Source organism: Girardinichthys multiradiatus, chromosome 4, assembly GCF_021462225.1.
Source record: "Girardinichthys multiradiatus isolate DD_20200921_A chromosome 4, DD_fGirMul_XY1, whole genome shotgun sequence".
In the NCBI taxonomy this organism is placed as follows: Eukaryota; Metazoa; Chordata; class Actinopteri; order Cyprinodontiformes; family Goodeidae; genus Girardinichthys; species Girardinichthys multiradiatus.
The window spans coordinates 20,730,585-20,745,679 of record NC_061797.1 but is presented as its reverse complement, the minus strand read 5'-3'; the positions used below and the strand labels follow the sequence as shown (position 1 = coordinate 20,745,679).

General features: G+C 38.0%; 1 protein-coding gene across 1 annotated transcript; it reads right to left on the bottom strand.

Annotated features, from left to right (window-relative positions):
* Window positions 1-9,780: 9,780 nt before the first annotated feature.
* On the bottom strand, window positions 9,781-13,774 carry LOC124867249 (protocadherin-20). The gene is made up of 2 exons (XM_047363605.1): window positions 13,512-13,774; window positions 9,781-13,108 (listed from the first exon to the last, which is right to left on the bottom strand). The coding sequence occupies exons 1-2, from the start codon at window positions 13,551-13,553 to the stop codon at window positions 10,487-10,489; spliced, it is 2,664 nt and encodes an 887-aa protein (XP_047219561.1). The 5' UTR covers window positions 13,554-13,774; the 3' UTR covers window positions 9,781-10,486.
* Between the last annotated feature and the right edge of the window lie 1,321 nt (window positions 13,775-15,095).

Below are 15,095 nucleotides of genomic sequence, written 5' to 3'. Positions count from 1 at the left end.
CGAAATCACATTCTGAAAACCAAAATGTTTTAGTTCACGTCTGCATTTTTTTTTTATTACCCCAAGTTGTCTTATTGAGACCCAAAAGCTTGTTTGTAAAAAAAAAAAGCTTTTTTATTTGTGTGATGTAATATGCTAATCTTAAATGTCATGTTCTCATTAGCTGTTAATGAAAACTTGTTATAATTAACAGAAAGACAGGCTTGAAAACATCAGTCTGTATAAAAAATTAATATAATGGGTTTTCCCTAATGAATGGAGTTACTGAAATACATGAACTTTTCAATTACATTCTAATTTATTAAATTTGACTGCACATACACTGAATAAAAAGACAATATTGTTTCTCACTAGTATGCCAAAAATTATTTATATTTGCTAAATGCCTGAATAATGAAAGCATTTGTTTTAGGGAGTTTTTATTAGACTCAACAAATTCAGTTATTTACATACAATAAGATTTCTGTGTATTTAAACAATTTGGGAAAACCCAGATGATGATGTCATATCTTTGGTAGCTTCTCAGAGGTTAATGCAAAACATTTGATTTTTCATCTCCATTTAAGATATATGGAGTTTAAACGAAAATTCAACATGGAAGACTCACCACCCCGTCTCGTCCAATCACTCCTCACTGGCTGCTCCAATCAACGGAAGGGCCGCATTCCTCCTCGGCCAATCATCTCCCAGGGCATCACTTTTAAAGACCCTCTACATGGAAGACACTGCTCTTCTGCTGAGCTTTGACCCTCCTCCACCTTTTCTCCACCATAGGCTCCCAACTCCTTCCATACCAAGGCCTACGCCACCACCAGGATCGGATCCCAGGGGGGAAGATGTACCTAATCATAATCATAAGATGTTTATTCAAACTCATTTCATCCTCAGCGTTCACGGCTTCCTCAGGGGTCCGAGCGCCAAATAAATAATCTTTCAATGTGAGTCTTTCCAGGTTGAAATAATTTTTGGCAAAAAAAATAAATCCGGGAAGATATTAAGCAGATAATTGTAGATCTCCACAAGTCTTGTTAATCATTTGGGTATAATTTCCAGTGGCTCCCAACACTTCCAACATATATATATATATATATATATATATATATATATATATATATATATATATATATATATATATATATATATATATATATATATAACCTCTTGCCACATTTCAGGCTTCAAACATAAAGATATAAAATTCAAATTTTTTGTGAAGAATCAACAACAAGTGGGACACAATTGTGAAGTGGAGTGAAATTTATTGGATGTGTCAAACTTTTTTAACAAATAAAAAACTGAAAAGTGGGTCGTGCAATATTATGCGGCCCCTTTACTTTCAGTGCAGCAAACTCACTCCAGAAGTTTAGTGAGGATCTCTGAATGATTCAATGTTGTCCCAAATGACTGATGATGATAAATAGAATCCACCTGTGTGTAATCAAGTCTCCGTATAAATGCACCTGCTCTGTGATAGTCTCAGGGTTCTGTTCAAAGCACAGAGAGCATTATGAAGACCAAGGAACACACCAGTCAAGTCCGAGATACTGTTGTGGAGAAGTTTAAAGCCGGATTGGATACAAAAAGATTTCCCAAGCTTTAAACATCCCAAGGAGCAATGTGCAAGCAATCATATTGAAATGGAAGGAGTATCAGACCATTGCAAATCTACCAAGACCTGGCCGTCCCTCTAAACTTTCATCTCGAACAAGGAGAAGACTGATCAGAGATTCAGCCAAGAGACCCATGATCACTCTGGATGAACTGCAGAGATCTACAGCTGAGGTGGGAGAGTCTGTCCATAGGACAACAATCAGTCGTACACTGCACAAATCTAGCCTTTATGGAAGAGTGGAAGGAAGAAAGCCATTTCTCAAAGATATCCATAAAAAGTCTTGTTTAAAGTTTGCCACAAGCCACCTGGGAGACACACCAAACATGTGGAAGAAGGTGCTCTGGTCAGATGAAACCAATATCGAACTGTTTGGCCACAGTGCAAAACGATATGTTTGGCGTAAAAGCAACACAGCTCATCACCCTGAACACACCATCCCCACTGTCAAACATGGTGGTGGCAACATGATGGTTTGGGCCTGCTTTTCATCAGCAGGGACAGGGAAGATGGTCAAAATTGATGGGAATGGATGGAGCCAAATACAGGACCATTCTGGAAGAAAACCTGTTGGAGTCTGCAAGAGACCTGAGACTGGGACGGAGATTTATCTTCCAACAAGACAATGATCCAAAACATGAAGCCAAATCTACAATGGAATGGTTCACAAATAAACATATCCAGGTGTTGGAATGGCCAAGTCAAAGTCCAGACCTGAATCCAATCGAGAATCTGTGGAAAGAGATGAAGACTGCTGTTCATGAACGCTCTCCATCCAACCTCACTGAGCTCGAGCTGTTTTGCAAGGAAGAATGGGCAAGAATTTCAGTCTCTCGATGTGCAAAACTAATAGAGACAAACCCCAAGAGACTTGGAGCTGTAATTGCAGCAAAGGGTGGCGCTACAAAGTGTTAACGCAAGGGGACCGAATAATATTGCATGCCCCACTTTTCAGTTTTTTATTTGTTAAAAACGTTTGACACATCCAATAAATTTCATTCCACTTCACGATTGTGTCCCACTTGTTGATTCTTCACAAAAAATTAGAATTTTATATCTTTATGTTTGAAGCCTGAAATGTGGCAAGAGGTTGAAAAGTTCAAGGGGGCCGAGTACTTTTGCAAGGCACTGTATATATATATATATATCTATATATATATATATATATATATATATATATATATATATATATATATATATAAATATATATATATATATATATATATATATATATATATATATATTTATATACTTGTATTGTATATGCAAGTATAAGGAGAATGGAAATGTTGAGTCATCCTTATATTGGGGAAAAATATGGTTTATCTGTCACAGACCTGGACATGTTTTGGAACAAAATGTGCATATCATCCCCAAAACAAAAGCAAAATACCTTGTGAAGATGATCACTGAATCTGATATGAGACAGTCGCTATCAACATGAAATGAGTCCAATTTTGACATAAGGTGAATGGCCACCCAGAGCGGAAGACACCATTACTCCAAACAGTATTTAAAAATACAAATTACAGCTTAAAAATGAACTCAGGGAAAGGCCCCTAATTTTTTGGAGACATTTCCGCTGGTCTGATAAGAATCTGTTCCACTTTTAATTTCCTCATTTAATTTCCTCATTACCACTCAAAATCACAGTGGCTCAGAGTTTATCTGTTCTTTCTTTCTAGGTGAAACGACTAAAGGAGCTACATCCATTAACATTTACTTTTCCTTCCCATAGAAAGTACTCCTGGATCAGTGCTTCTGTGTTCTTTTTGTGTCTCTGCTCTGTTCTCTCAAACCCCCAGTCGGTCGTGGCAGATGGCCGCTCACACTGAGCCTGGTTCTGCTGGAGGTTTCTTCCTGTTAAAAGGGAGTTTTTCCTCTCCACTGTCGCTACATGCATGCTCAGTATGAGGGATTGCTGCAAAGTCAACGCCAGTGACTGTCCACTGTCTCTACATGCTCATCCAGGAGGAGTGAATGCTGCAAGTCACTGACTGGATGCAATCTGCTGGGTTTCCTTAGACAGAAAAACTTTTTATCCAATTTGAATAAATAACTAACTCTGACTGCACTGTTCAATGATTAGGATTAATAGGAATGTATGAACCTGACTGTTGTGAAGTGCCTTGAGACAACATGTGTTGTGAATTGGCGCTATATAAATAAAACTGAACTGAATTGAATTGATAAATCTAACATTTAGGTGTTTGACCATAATGACTATAGTTACATTTGTTGGAAAAAGCCTGAGAACACCATCTCATCTTTGAGTCTTGGGGGTGGCAGCATCATGTTGTGTGGGTATTTTTCTGCACGAGGGACTGATGCACCTCCACTAAATTAATTGCATCAGGGGAAAAGAACATTATGGGGAAAGACACAGCATCTCAAGACAGTGGCCAGGAAGTTAAAACATAAATGTAAGGTTTTTCTAATGAACAGTGACCCTGAGTATACAGCCAAATTAACTACAAAGTGACTTAAGAAGTCAATGTTTTGGTGTGACAATCACAAAGCCCTGATTTCAGTCCCACAGAAAATCAGTGGGTCGAGTTGAAAAGGTGTGTGAGCAAGACAGCCTAGAAGCCTCACTTAGTTACAGCACACATTTGTGAGAAGCTTGATGCGGAAAATGTTTGAGCCAGGTCATATATTTGAAAAGCTATGTAGTATGAAAATATCTTGTTTCAACTGTACGACCCAAGAATGTCATATTTTAGATCATTTTAAAATGTAGATAGTAAAGTTTAGATAGTTCATTGCTTCCAAACACACTTTGGACTCAGATACTGATGAACCAGTTGGCCTTTTTTGCCTGCCAACCAGAATATTAAATTTAAATTTAATTTAAAATTGTGTTTGCTGCTTTAATTAAACACAAGCACCCAAAGCCAAGCATGAAGTGTATCAGTTTCATAAAAAGCTACTTCAGTAGTTAGTGAAAATTGGCACTCAATTCCAGTCACACTGCAACCAATCCTATTAGGGCTAGGAGCTTATTAACACAGAAATGCAATTATAATTCAGACATAAAGATAGAAATTTCATCTGAAATAATTTTTTTTTCAGAGTGCAGTTCTGGAGTACATTGTTGATGTTCTCTGTGAATAACAAAGAAAAAAAAACACTTTTAGTTGAGGATGGAAGCATGTATTAAAGGAAGGAAAGAAAGGAATTAAATTAAGTTGTCAAAATATTCTTGAATCTTTTTAGGCCATATTGTTCATAATCACAACATTTGTCCTGTACTTGACTCTACGTTACCTTTGATGGTATGGACAGTTGCCTTTCAGGTAGAAAGTTGCTGCCAAACTTTGCTGGAGATTTAGATTTTTTATGTTCTCCTTCAGGCTTTCAAGGTTTTCTCTGGTTGCCCAGCTTCCTCAGGCAGTGAAAAACCATACAAGTTATGTTTGCTCCTACTAATTCGCCCCTATATGTGTGTGTGGCTGTTTGTTTTAGCCATGGGTGGGTGTCATGTTTGGGGTCTTTCTTTTTGCCTGTTAACTACTGGGATAGTCTCCAGCCCTCTGTGGCCCTTAATAGGACTAAACAGCTGCAGAAAAAGGATGTTGCTTTTAATTATAAATGGGCATCCAAGTTTGACTGAAACTTAAGACAGATTTTATTTATTCTTCAAAATTGTGAACTTAGAGATAAACAAATTAGGAAATTAGGAAACAAAAAAAAATATATATATTTTTTTCAATATAAATTCACATAATTTTAATGTCACTCAGCTGTTAGTACAATTATTTTAAAGCATCATCATTATTATTATCATTATAATTATTATTGTCATCATTTTCCAAAAGGCCTGGAATAAGGGTTAGAATAGAAAATAAATCCTGTGGTATGACATTATCATAATAAATCATCAGGGCAGCTGTGGGGAAAAACAAATTTGCTCAGAAGTTGCCACAGTTAATTCCCTGGATGCCAGTTTGTGTTTTTACTGCGATGAAACAGATGAAACTGAGAGAGAAATGGGGACGGAGGAATAAAGGAAATTAGTAACGTAATCCACAGCAGGATCAGAAGAGTGCGATTGGATTATATTTTGTTGCATCACAGCAAATGAAAGATGTTTGAGATCAAAGGCAATGATTTTCACTGGGAGAATATGGAGATGCAATATTGAAGATTGAACAAAGCGCCTGTGTGTGTGTTCTTGTCAGAGAGGGCCGTATTTGATGTCATAACCTGGGAAATGTAGCCTCCTCTATTCAGTGGAGCTGTGTAACCTAACCTGGGCCTCTCTTTGTGTCTTTATTTGTTTGATTTCAAGGATCTACAATTAAGCCAATCTGGAAATGGGATCAGGCTGTGACTGACGATAATTACCTGCTGTCTACACCATTAAGAATTTAATGTAATTTCAGATAGACTTTCCTGGAAGGGGGTAAAAGACCCAGCTGGAGATGGAAAATGGAGAAAGTATGCAGGGGCAAAGGTTTAAATGTGTATGTGGATCTATTTATCTGTATGTCGCTGTATTTAAGTTTCTTAATATAAGCTTAGTTACTATTCTAAATCCGGTTCTGCCTTTGTTGTGATGATTTCAAACTGACGTTCAGCAAAATTATGACCAATGAGGATCAGTCATGGAAAAGTGTCTCTGTGTACTAACCCAAACTATTCTCAGCTGTTTCCAGCCTTGTAAAACCCAGAGCAGGATTCATTTAACAAGACAGATATCAAACCAGCCCCTTGAAGATTAAAAACCATTCAAGTTAAGATCAATGAGATCTCACAGCAGATTTTATATTTCAGGGCAAAATTGCGGAATAAGGCAAACCAAGTTCAGTTGACCTATAGAATCTGGTTGAACAAAGGACAATCTCTGAAGAAAAAACAAAAAGATGGTTTCTATGACATTTAACAGGTTAAAAAATCTGTGTTACCATCTCCATTTTTGTACCTTTTTTAGTACTTTCATATTAAAAAAAGTCTGACTACCAGCAAACTACTCATATTTTGTAGGTGGATAAAGGCCAGAATAGCACCAATACTGTGGTTACAACTGATAAGGACTAGATTTCCTTTGTGAAAATCAGCACCTAAATAATCTATCCTAACAGTACTGTTACTAAACAGATGTTTATTTAGCAATGAAGATATGTTCACATCAGCAGTGGGAAACTTTTTGCTAATAGATTACAGCACCCACACCTGCTTGATATTCTGTGCGTTGCAAAACCGATATGCAAGTTCTGCAACAAATCAATCACAGATTGCACAAAGGTCTTTCTTTATTGCCAGACCCAAAATAAAAAGAGTGCTCAGGGAGCATATGCTTCACAGCATTACAGTGGTACAAAGGCTCAAAATAAGAATGCACACAAGCAGGTGTGATGCAGCAATTTAGCAATGCAAATGTACCTACTCAGCCGTGCAGGTGCTTTAAACCTGGTGTAATAAAGAACCTGCTGGGGATTTGCCACAAAGCTCCTGGCTCAAAACAGTCCTTTAGTGGTTTAGCAATTCATTTTCCGATGTTTGCTTTCAAATGTTTGATTACTGTTGAACTAATTTATGCTACCGGTAAAACAAAATTTGGTCTTAATCATAAGTTAGATACCAGAGGGGACAGGATTGGACAGGAGGAACAAATATCAAGACTGACACAAACCCACAGGTCTGTCAGGTCTGGGAATTACAGGTCATATGAAGCTGTAAATTAAAGATAAACACAACATATTAAAAAATCAAGGCCAAAAGAAGCAAAAGTAAATTACGTTATATATATTATTATATATTATCATATATAGTGATTGTACAGAGAATAGACTGTGTCAACCACACTATATTGCAAGGTTTCACATATTTCCTAAACAAGATTTGACGTGTATACTAGTGAAGATAAACATTACTTATTCAATTGGAAGATAATCATTTTGACTTATTTTGCTGCATAGAATGAAAAAAGAAAACAAATGGTTTGATTGAAAAGTTAGTCACAACAGACAACAGAAGACAGTTTTTCCATTGAGCTCAAGTTGTATAACAAAGGTGTATAAAGAGTATTATACTGATTAAAGCAAAGAATTGAGCTGATGGCCGAGTTAGTTGTGTCCCTGAATCCTGAGAAGTAGCATTTGAGGAGGTGTATCTTTACGCTTCCTCAAGAACATGATCATCTTAACTTCCTTTTGAGGGACAAACCTAAGGTACTGTTGTGATAACCTCATCTCCCATCTTGATTTTCTTAAGTGTAACACAGGGACTAGTTGGTATTCTGTGGTCATATGAGTATATTGACAGTAATATTCAGCTCAGGTACCTTTTCACAGACGTCTGAAGTCTGTATAACCTCTTCATTTAGTTATTAAATGTTGATAGTTTTTCTGCACGGAGTTCTTGCATTTCTGTAGAACAACACCTTGTGAGAAAATAAATAACTGAAAAAGAGTAGAGAGGATCCCCAAAAAAGTGTGTATGGGTATTATTTTGTATGTTTGTCATTATATTTAAACTGTGTAACATCTGTTAGCAAAATAAAGACTCAAGTAAACAAAAAATACAAATATCGTATTATTGTGGGAAACCTGGTATCATTATCAACTTTAGCGTTTATTAAAAAGGACCTTGCTCATGAGAGCAATAATAACACAACAGTCTTCCTGTCCAGGCATGTTAAGGCAGAAAAGGTCCAACTGAAAAACTCAGTTGCAGAAGGGGGGAGAAATGGGACATAGTGAAGTAAGACCTCCATTGTTATTTCTCCAATTAATCATATCCTGCAAGTGTTTGCACAGTGCGAAAAACAAATGTTAAATTATCCAGACACCATACCAAATTACGGGTTGCTTGGCTGCACATAGTTTTTTTGGTGCAGCCTTGATTGAAATGTATCACCAGGGTATTGAGTTGGTGGGATCCTGCTTGATGAATGAAGTTAAGACATAGCACCTAATTTTCCTAGCTGTGACAAATATTATTGACAAAAACAATAAGGCTTCTTAAGTTAAACATGTTACTTGGCTGACTGTTCCTTTAAGAAAATAGTTTCACTGATGTAGAAAAAACACTAAAATCCAGTTCTACTTGTCTTGGAACATAAGGCAGATTAAATGCATTCCCTTGATGTCACACCTGTGAGATGATTTGTTCATATTAAGGCACTTTCCATTATTACCTGTTATCATTGTGTGGACATTTTGTATGTCCATGCTATATATCATCTTTCCGCCTGTTTGTGTAATGCACAGTTTGGCCAGTGGTGATTACTGAGGATTACACTGAGCTGAGAGCTCCTGATGTGCTCTGTGCCTGCATGGCACACTTCCGTCCAGAAAAGCCTGTGATCACTTAAGAAGCTGCTTGGGTGAGCACATTATAAGCACAGGTTTGTTTGGATGTTTGCTGCTTTCTGAGAGCCAAACAGGTTTCAGTGGTGCTTAATACAACAGAATTCCTCCCTGGGGAGTGTACATCCCGTTAACAAGAAAACACAGCGTCCTAAAAGCTTTGTGTTGGCACAGCTTTCACAGCAAACACAAACAAACACTGCTCAGGGTAGCAGCACCTTCATAAAGCAGAAGATTAGGTGTTTGTATGTTGGAGGGGAAAGTGTCATGGTCACTTTCACAATTTCATGGGTGATATTTCACAAATTTGCTCTGGTTGTAGCAGAAATAGTGCACCAATGCAACTCAAAAAAGGTGAGGAAAGTTGATTTGACATTCCAGACAAGAGCAGTGTTTTACCTGTAAAGTGTTACTCTGGGTGTTACTGCACCAGCTCTGACCTATGCAGGTGATGACAGCTATACAGGATCTCAGGCTGTTTTTAATGTTACTTGCATTGTGTGTGGTGCAATTCATTAATTATTTCTATACCAGATCAGAAATATGAATCTAAATTTGAATTAATTTCACTGAGCGAATCTAACTATTCTATAAAAAACCCAAAACAAAATAAAAAAAATTTTATTTCCTCAACTGGTTTGTATATGTTAAGTGACAATCAAGATCTGTAAGCTCACTAGAAGCCACACATGTAATATAAGTAAACCTCAATCTGTGTGTTGCTGTATTAAACAACCTGTCATTTATTGGGATTATATGTGACCATTAAGCCTTTCTTGATCTGATAAAGTATTTCATACAAACACAGCTTTAAAAATACAGAACATATAAGACATACCAACACAGGATACTATCCAATATATTATAAAAATAAATATCTTTAATAGTTTTTCTGATTTTGTCTTTCAAACACCTGCAGTATATATTTTACAGACACATTAAAAATGGCATGATTCTTAAATTAGATTGACATATGTAACACTCAGGCACATGTATGACAAAGTAATTGTGGAAACAGTTTAATTTATTATCTTTGATGAACTTTCAGCTGTATTGGATGGGATCTGGTCTGTTTCAGAACATTTGTTTGGAAGTAAAACCTTTTGCTTGTGAATAAACATGGACATTTTCTTAAAAAAATAAATATCTTACAAATACTCTAACTTCCACTGAAAGCCACAATGGATGAACTTGAACTCATTCAAGAGAATGCTTGTCTTTTGCTATTTTCATAACCAGTGCAAAAATGTTACATAAAGTTGTAAAACAATTTTTACAATATTTACAAAGTTAATCTAATCAGTTGCTCTTGTTGCTTTGCTATAATGCCATTATTATTTCCTTGCCAACAATTTTCTGATGTGTCACATTTGAATTCATTGAAAAGAATCATAAATTCTGTGCATCCTGTTTAGAATGATGAACCTAGGGTGTATTGCAGTAATAATAATAAAATGACTAAAGCAGAAAGAGCAACTTCATGTAAGAGCTGAACTTCTTACTGTTATATTTGTAAACATTCATGTAAACAGTTGTAGTTTTTGGAAATGCACAAAACTGATGATCAGATGTTGGACATCTGCCTGAGTTTTCTGTTCAAAAAATGTGTTGAGCCATTTTTCATTTTTAAAGGTACTTCCACTTCTGACCTTTCCTTCCTAATCTTTTTTAATCTTTTACAGCATATATAAGATATTAATATGACAACCAGGAAAAAAAAACCCAAACATGCCACTGAAAGAGCGATGAGGACAGGTCGACAGGGGAACAGCTCATACCTCTCAGGCCCATCTGTCATCTGACCGATGTACCAGGGTTTCTCTTCAACTTCTATGTCAATGTCTCTGGTCAGCAGACTTTGGATGTAACTCTCATTACTCACTGTTTCATTGACAAAGAAGTTAACCATGACCATTGAGTAAAGAGGTTCAGGTTGGCCATGATCACTAACCTTTACCAGAAGGCTGTAAAGCCCCCTGTTACTGAGCTCTCTCTTTAATGTTATGTTTCCTGTTTCTGGGTCAATGGCAAATGACCCTGGCTCACCACCTTTCCTTTTAATGATACTGTAGGCAATTACTGCATTCATCCCTGTATCTTTGTCCACTGCGTAAACTTCTGCGATTGATGTTCCAGGTGTTGTACTGGGTAGCACGAGCATGTAGGACTGGTTGGACTGAGGGAAGAGGACAATTGGCGGGTTGTCATTTACATCCAACAAGAGCACGGTCACCATAGTAACAGAGGAGAGTGCTGGCTCCCCACCATCAGCGGCCTCAATCCACAGCTGGTACGTTCCTTGCTGCTCACGGTCCAAGGGTGTTTTGGCCCTCAGTGCACCTCGGCCAGTGTCTATCATGAAGATGTCACTGCCATTAATGATGGACAGGGCTACCCACCCATTTCTACCAGTGTCAGCATCTGTCACAGAGAGGACACCTATCTCCCCATACCCAGGAAAGTTTTCCGGCACAAAGAAGGTAAAATCCTTGTTAATAAAACGTGGACTGTTGTCATTGCGATCCAGAACAGTCACTACCACTGTAGCAACTGACTCCCTCCTGGGTGTCCCCTGATCTACTGCTCTAACTATAAACCGATATTTTTCTTTTTCCTCTCTGTCAAGAGATGTAGCAACAGTCAGAACCCCTGTGAGACGATCCACAACAAAAATCCCAGGAGTATCACCTCCAAGGATGTAGATGACCTCCCCTCGACTTTCACTGTCTGGATCTGAGGCTTGGAGCTGGGTTAAGAAGGTGTTTGGCGAATTATTTTCCTCAATTGATATTTCCACCAGAGACTGTTGAAACACTGGTGCATTGTCATTCTCATCCAAAACCTGCACCTTCAGAAAAGCCTTAATGACTAGACCTTGAGTATTATTAGCAACCACAATTAGCTCATATTCACTTGTCATCTCATAGTCCAAAGTGTTTGTAGTTTCTAGTAAATACTCATTCTCTAACTGTTGATATGGAACAAGTCTGAAGGGACCAGACCCTTCCAAATAACAGTCCAACCTTTGGCTCTTGTCCATGTTTTTAATAGTAAAAAATGCTATTGGAGATAATGCTGGTTCCGACTCCTTCAATGTCACCACTCCATCCTTTTCAGGTGCAATGTACCGAGGCATGACTGTAGGGGGTCCTGCAACCACTTTGATGACATAGACGGTTACAGTTGCAGCAGCAGGAATACAGCCGGGTCCACTGGCCAGAACTGTCAGTTTGTAGAATGTGGATGTGAAAGAGTCTATTTTCCTGGCTAGCTTGATCCTGCCTGTAATTTTGTCCAAATGGAACAAGCTCCTAGTGTCCCTTGGCACACGTTCACTGTAAGCGTAGCTGATCTGAGCATTAGCACCAAGGTCAGGGTCAAAAGCATGCAAATGTGCCAAATGTGCCCCTTTGCTGCTATTCCCGTGCAGAGTGACATTAATTTGTGACTCTGTAAATTTAGGGCAGTTATCATTTACATCTGTAATGGCAATTTTTAAAGTAGCTGCTCCAAGTTGAGGAGGGGTCCCTCCGTCTTCTGCAATGATATCTGTAACATATTCATCTTGTGTCTCTCTGTCCAGAAAATCTGTCACAATGAGGAATGGTGTCAGCTCACCTCCATCGTTCTCCTCAACATCAAGAGTAAACACACCAAAGTCATTAACCAGCCAGTAGGTCTGAACTCCATAAATCCCAAGGTCAGGGTCCACAGCAGACAGCTCCACCGCAAAACGGGCATTGACTGGTGTGTTTTCTGGGACAAACATGCGGATTTCATCTGTGGGGAACTTCGGCCTGTTGTCGTTTAAGTCTTCAATTAAAAGCTTTACTTTGACAAGCTGAAAGTACTGCTGAGGCAACACAAACACGTCCATTGAAAGGAAGCATCCCTGCTCCTCTGAGCTGTAAGGACAGAGGGTCTCCCTGTCAATCTCAGCACTGGATGTGTAAAGCTCCCCGGTAGTATTATTTATGTTCACGTACTGCTCACTGACCTTCTTTTGAGTGAGACTAAATAAAAAGGGGGGCTCAACTGTGAAATCCAAATTTAAGTCCACTCCAATAGCCCCAATGAAAGTCCCCTTAGGTAATCCCTCCTTTATCTTATAGATGAGCTCTTTTGCTTGACTGAAATTTGCCAGACAGGAGAGGGGGGTGGTGTACAGTATAAGGATGTAGATACCCTGTAGTACAAGAAGATGAAAGATAATTCAGTTTGATAAAAGAAGTTGCAGAAAACTGTAATTTTGGTGAGAGTAAGTATTTATGGTTTGTAATTCACTGAAATTTTATATGTTTTATATTTAGTTTTAGAACTTGTCAAATATGAGTGATTCAATTATTACAAGCATCATTACAAGCAATGGTTAAGAAATAAAATCTAAATCATGGATTAAAATTACATTTGGTAAGAGTTTATATTTTCATTAAACTATTTACCAGTTTAAAAAAGTAGATAACAAGAGAAAAAACTATATGTCTCCATGTTGATCATACAAAAACAGCCTTTTTCATGTGTAACAAATGGGTTTTTAGTTAGGTTGCAATTACTTTTGTCTAACACATCGAAATGATCTTAAAACTTACCCATATCCTTGCTCTTCTGCTAGGGCGCCTGCTCCTGAACATGTTTATGTCCTCGTCCAGCACTTTCCACTTACAGAAGGAAGAGTGGCAGCTTAACCAACTCAGGCATTTTGAGCTGAGCAGACCTCTGCCGAGTGCTATGCCTTATTTCTCTCTGACTTGAACAAGTCATTCATCTCAGTGCTGGCTCTGGACACTCCCACCACATGCAAATCAGTTCCTTGTACTAACCAATGAGAGGTGATAGCCAGTGAGGAATCTTGAGTTGATAGATTCCTCTTTCGTGTATCCTGTCAAATGACATTGACGCAGACCTGTACTTTTCACACGCACCAATGTTGTCATCGGCAGCTGCATACCTTGTAGTCCTGAGGCAGAGTGAAAGCATTTGATTATCAGCAGGGCTTATGATGGGACAAGGGACTGGGAAAGACAGCAAATATAAAGAGCCAAGATATTATTTTAAATCCAGCTGTGGTTAAATCATTATAGTTTGAAAAAGTTTGAGTCTAAGGTACCAAGTTAAACGTTTGATATTCTGAAAACTGCTTCTGACCACTTTTTTGTTAAATATGCATTGTTTCTAAATATGCATAATAAGAAGAGGGAAAACTATTAGAGGTGTGTGTTACAATGGTTATGATAAAATTATGTGTGGCATCTTTTGTTGTGTACTGTATGCCTGCAAGAAACACAAAAAGGAAGACATAATCACAAAGCCAGCAGTGAGCAGAACGTGGCATCATAAGTGCTTGTGTGGTCTCACTCTGGATTGAGCCTCTAACTAAATCAAGCCCCTAATCCCCATGTGTTCTAAATGCCAGGCCAGCTGTTTGCCGGGATTGGAAACATACTGCTCAGAGAAATTGAGTGATTGAAGTTCTCTGGACAAGGCCGGATTGAAACTGTAACTCACACTTATTTTATCTCACAGTGGGCTAAATATCTTTACCATTACTCATAATAGGAGGCTTGTGACTGAGAAACACTAAAATCTAAGCATAGTGGTGCAGCTGTCCTTTGTTGTTTAGTGAAAACTCATTTGTAAAATACACAGTACACTGCTGCCACAGAGGCAAGAGTATATTAAATTGGACTTAATGACAAATGCATCTTTCATCCTGCATCATTTTTGGCTCATGGAGAGTGCCAAGAAATATTTCTACAAAGCAAGACTTAAGGCAAGAAAGGCTAGGGGTTCTTGAAGCGTGGGAAAGCTGCAGATCAGGCAGAGTTTGAATTTAAATTCAGAGGCCCTGAGATGTGCTTACCTAAAAACAATATTACATGCTGATGTTGCTGTCATGTTAACTGTGTTTTGCAGTTATTCATACACTTTGTCTCCCTGGGTGAAGCCCCAACAGAAGATTTGTCATCAATATAACAAAAAAGCTGTAGGGAGGTGATTTCCTTCAAGGATTTAGTTTGAATGCTAAATATCAGCACTATATCAGAGAGACATAAATCCATATAGTTTGAAATATAACGATATATCATCAACATGCTACATACAATTACATGTAAACATATGAATACTAAAAACATATGGTCGTTTTTGGGAGGACTAATTGCCTAAAGGCATAA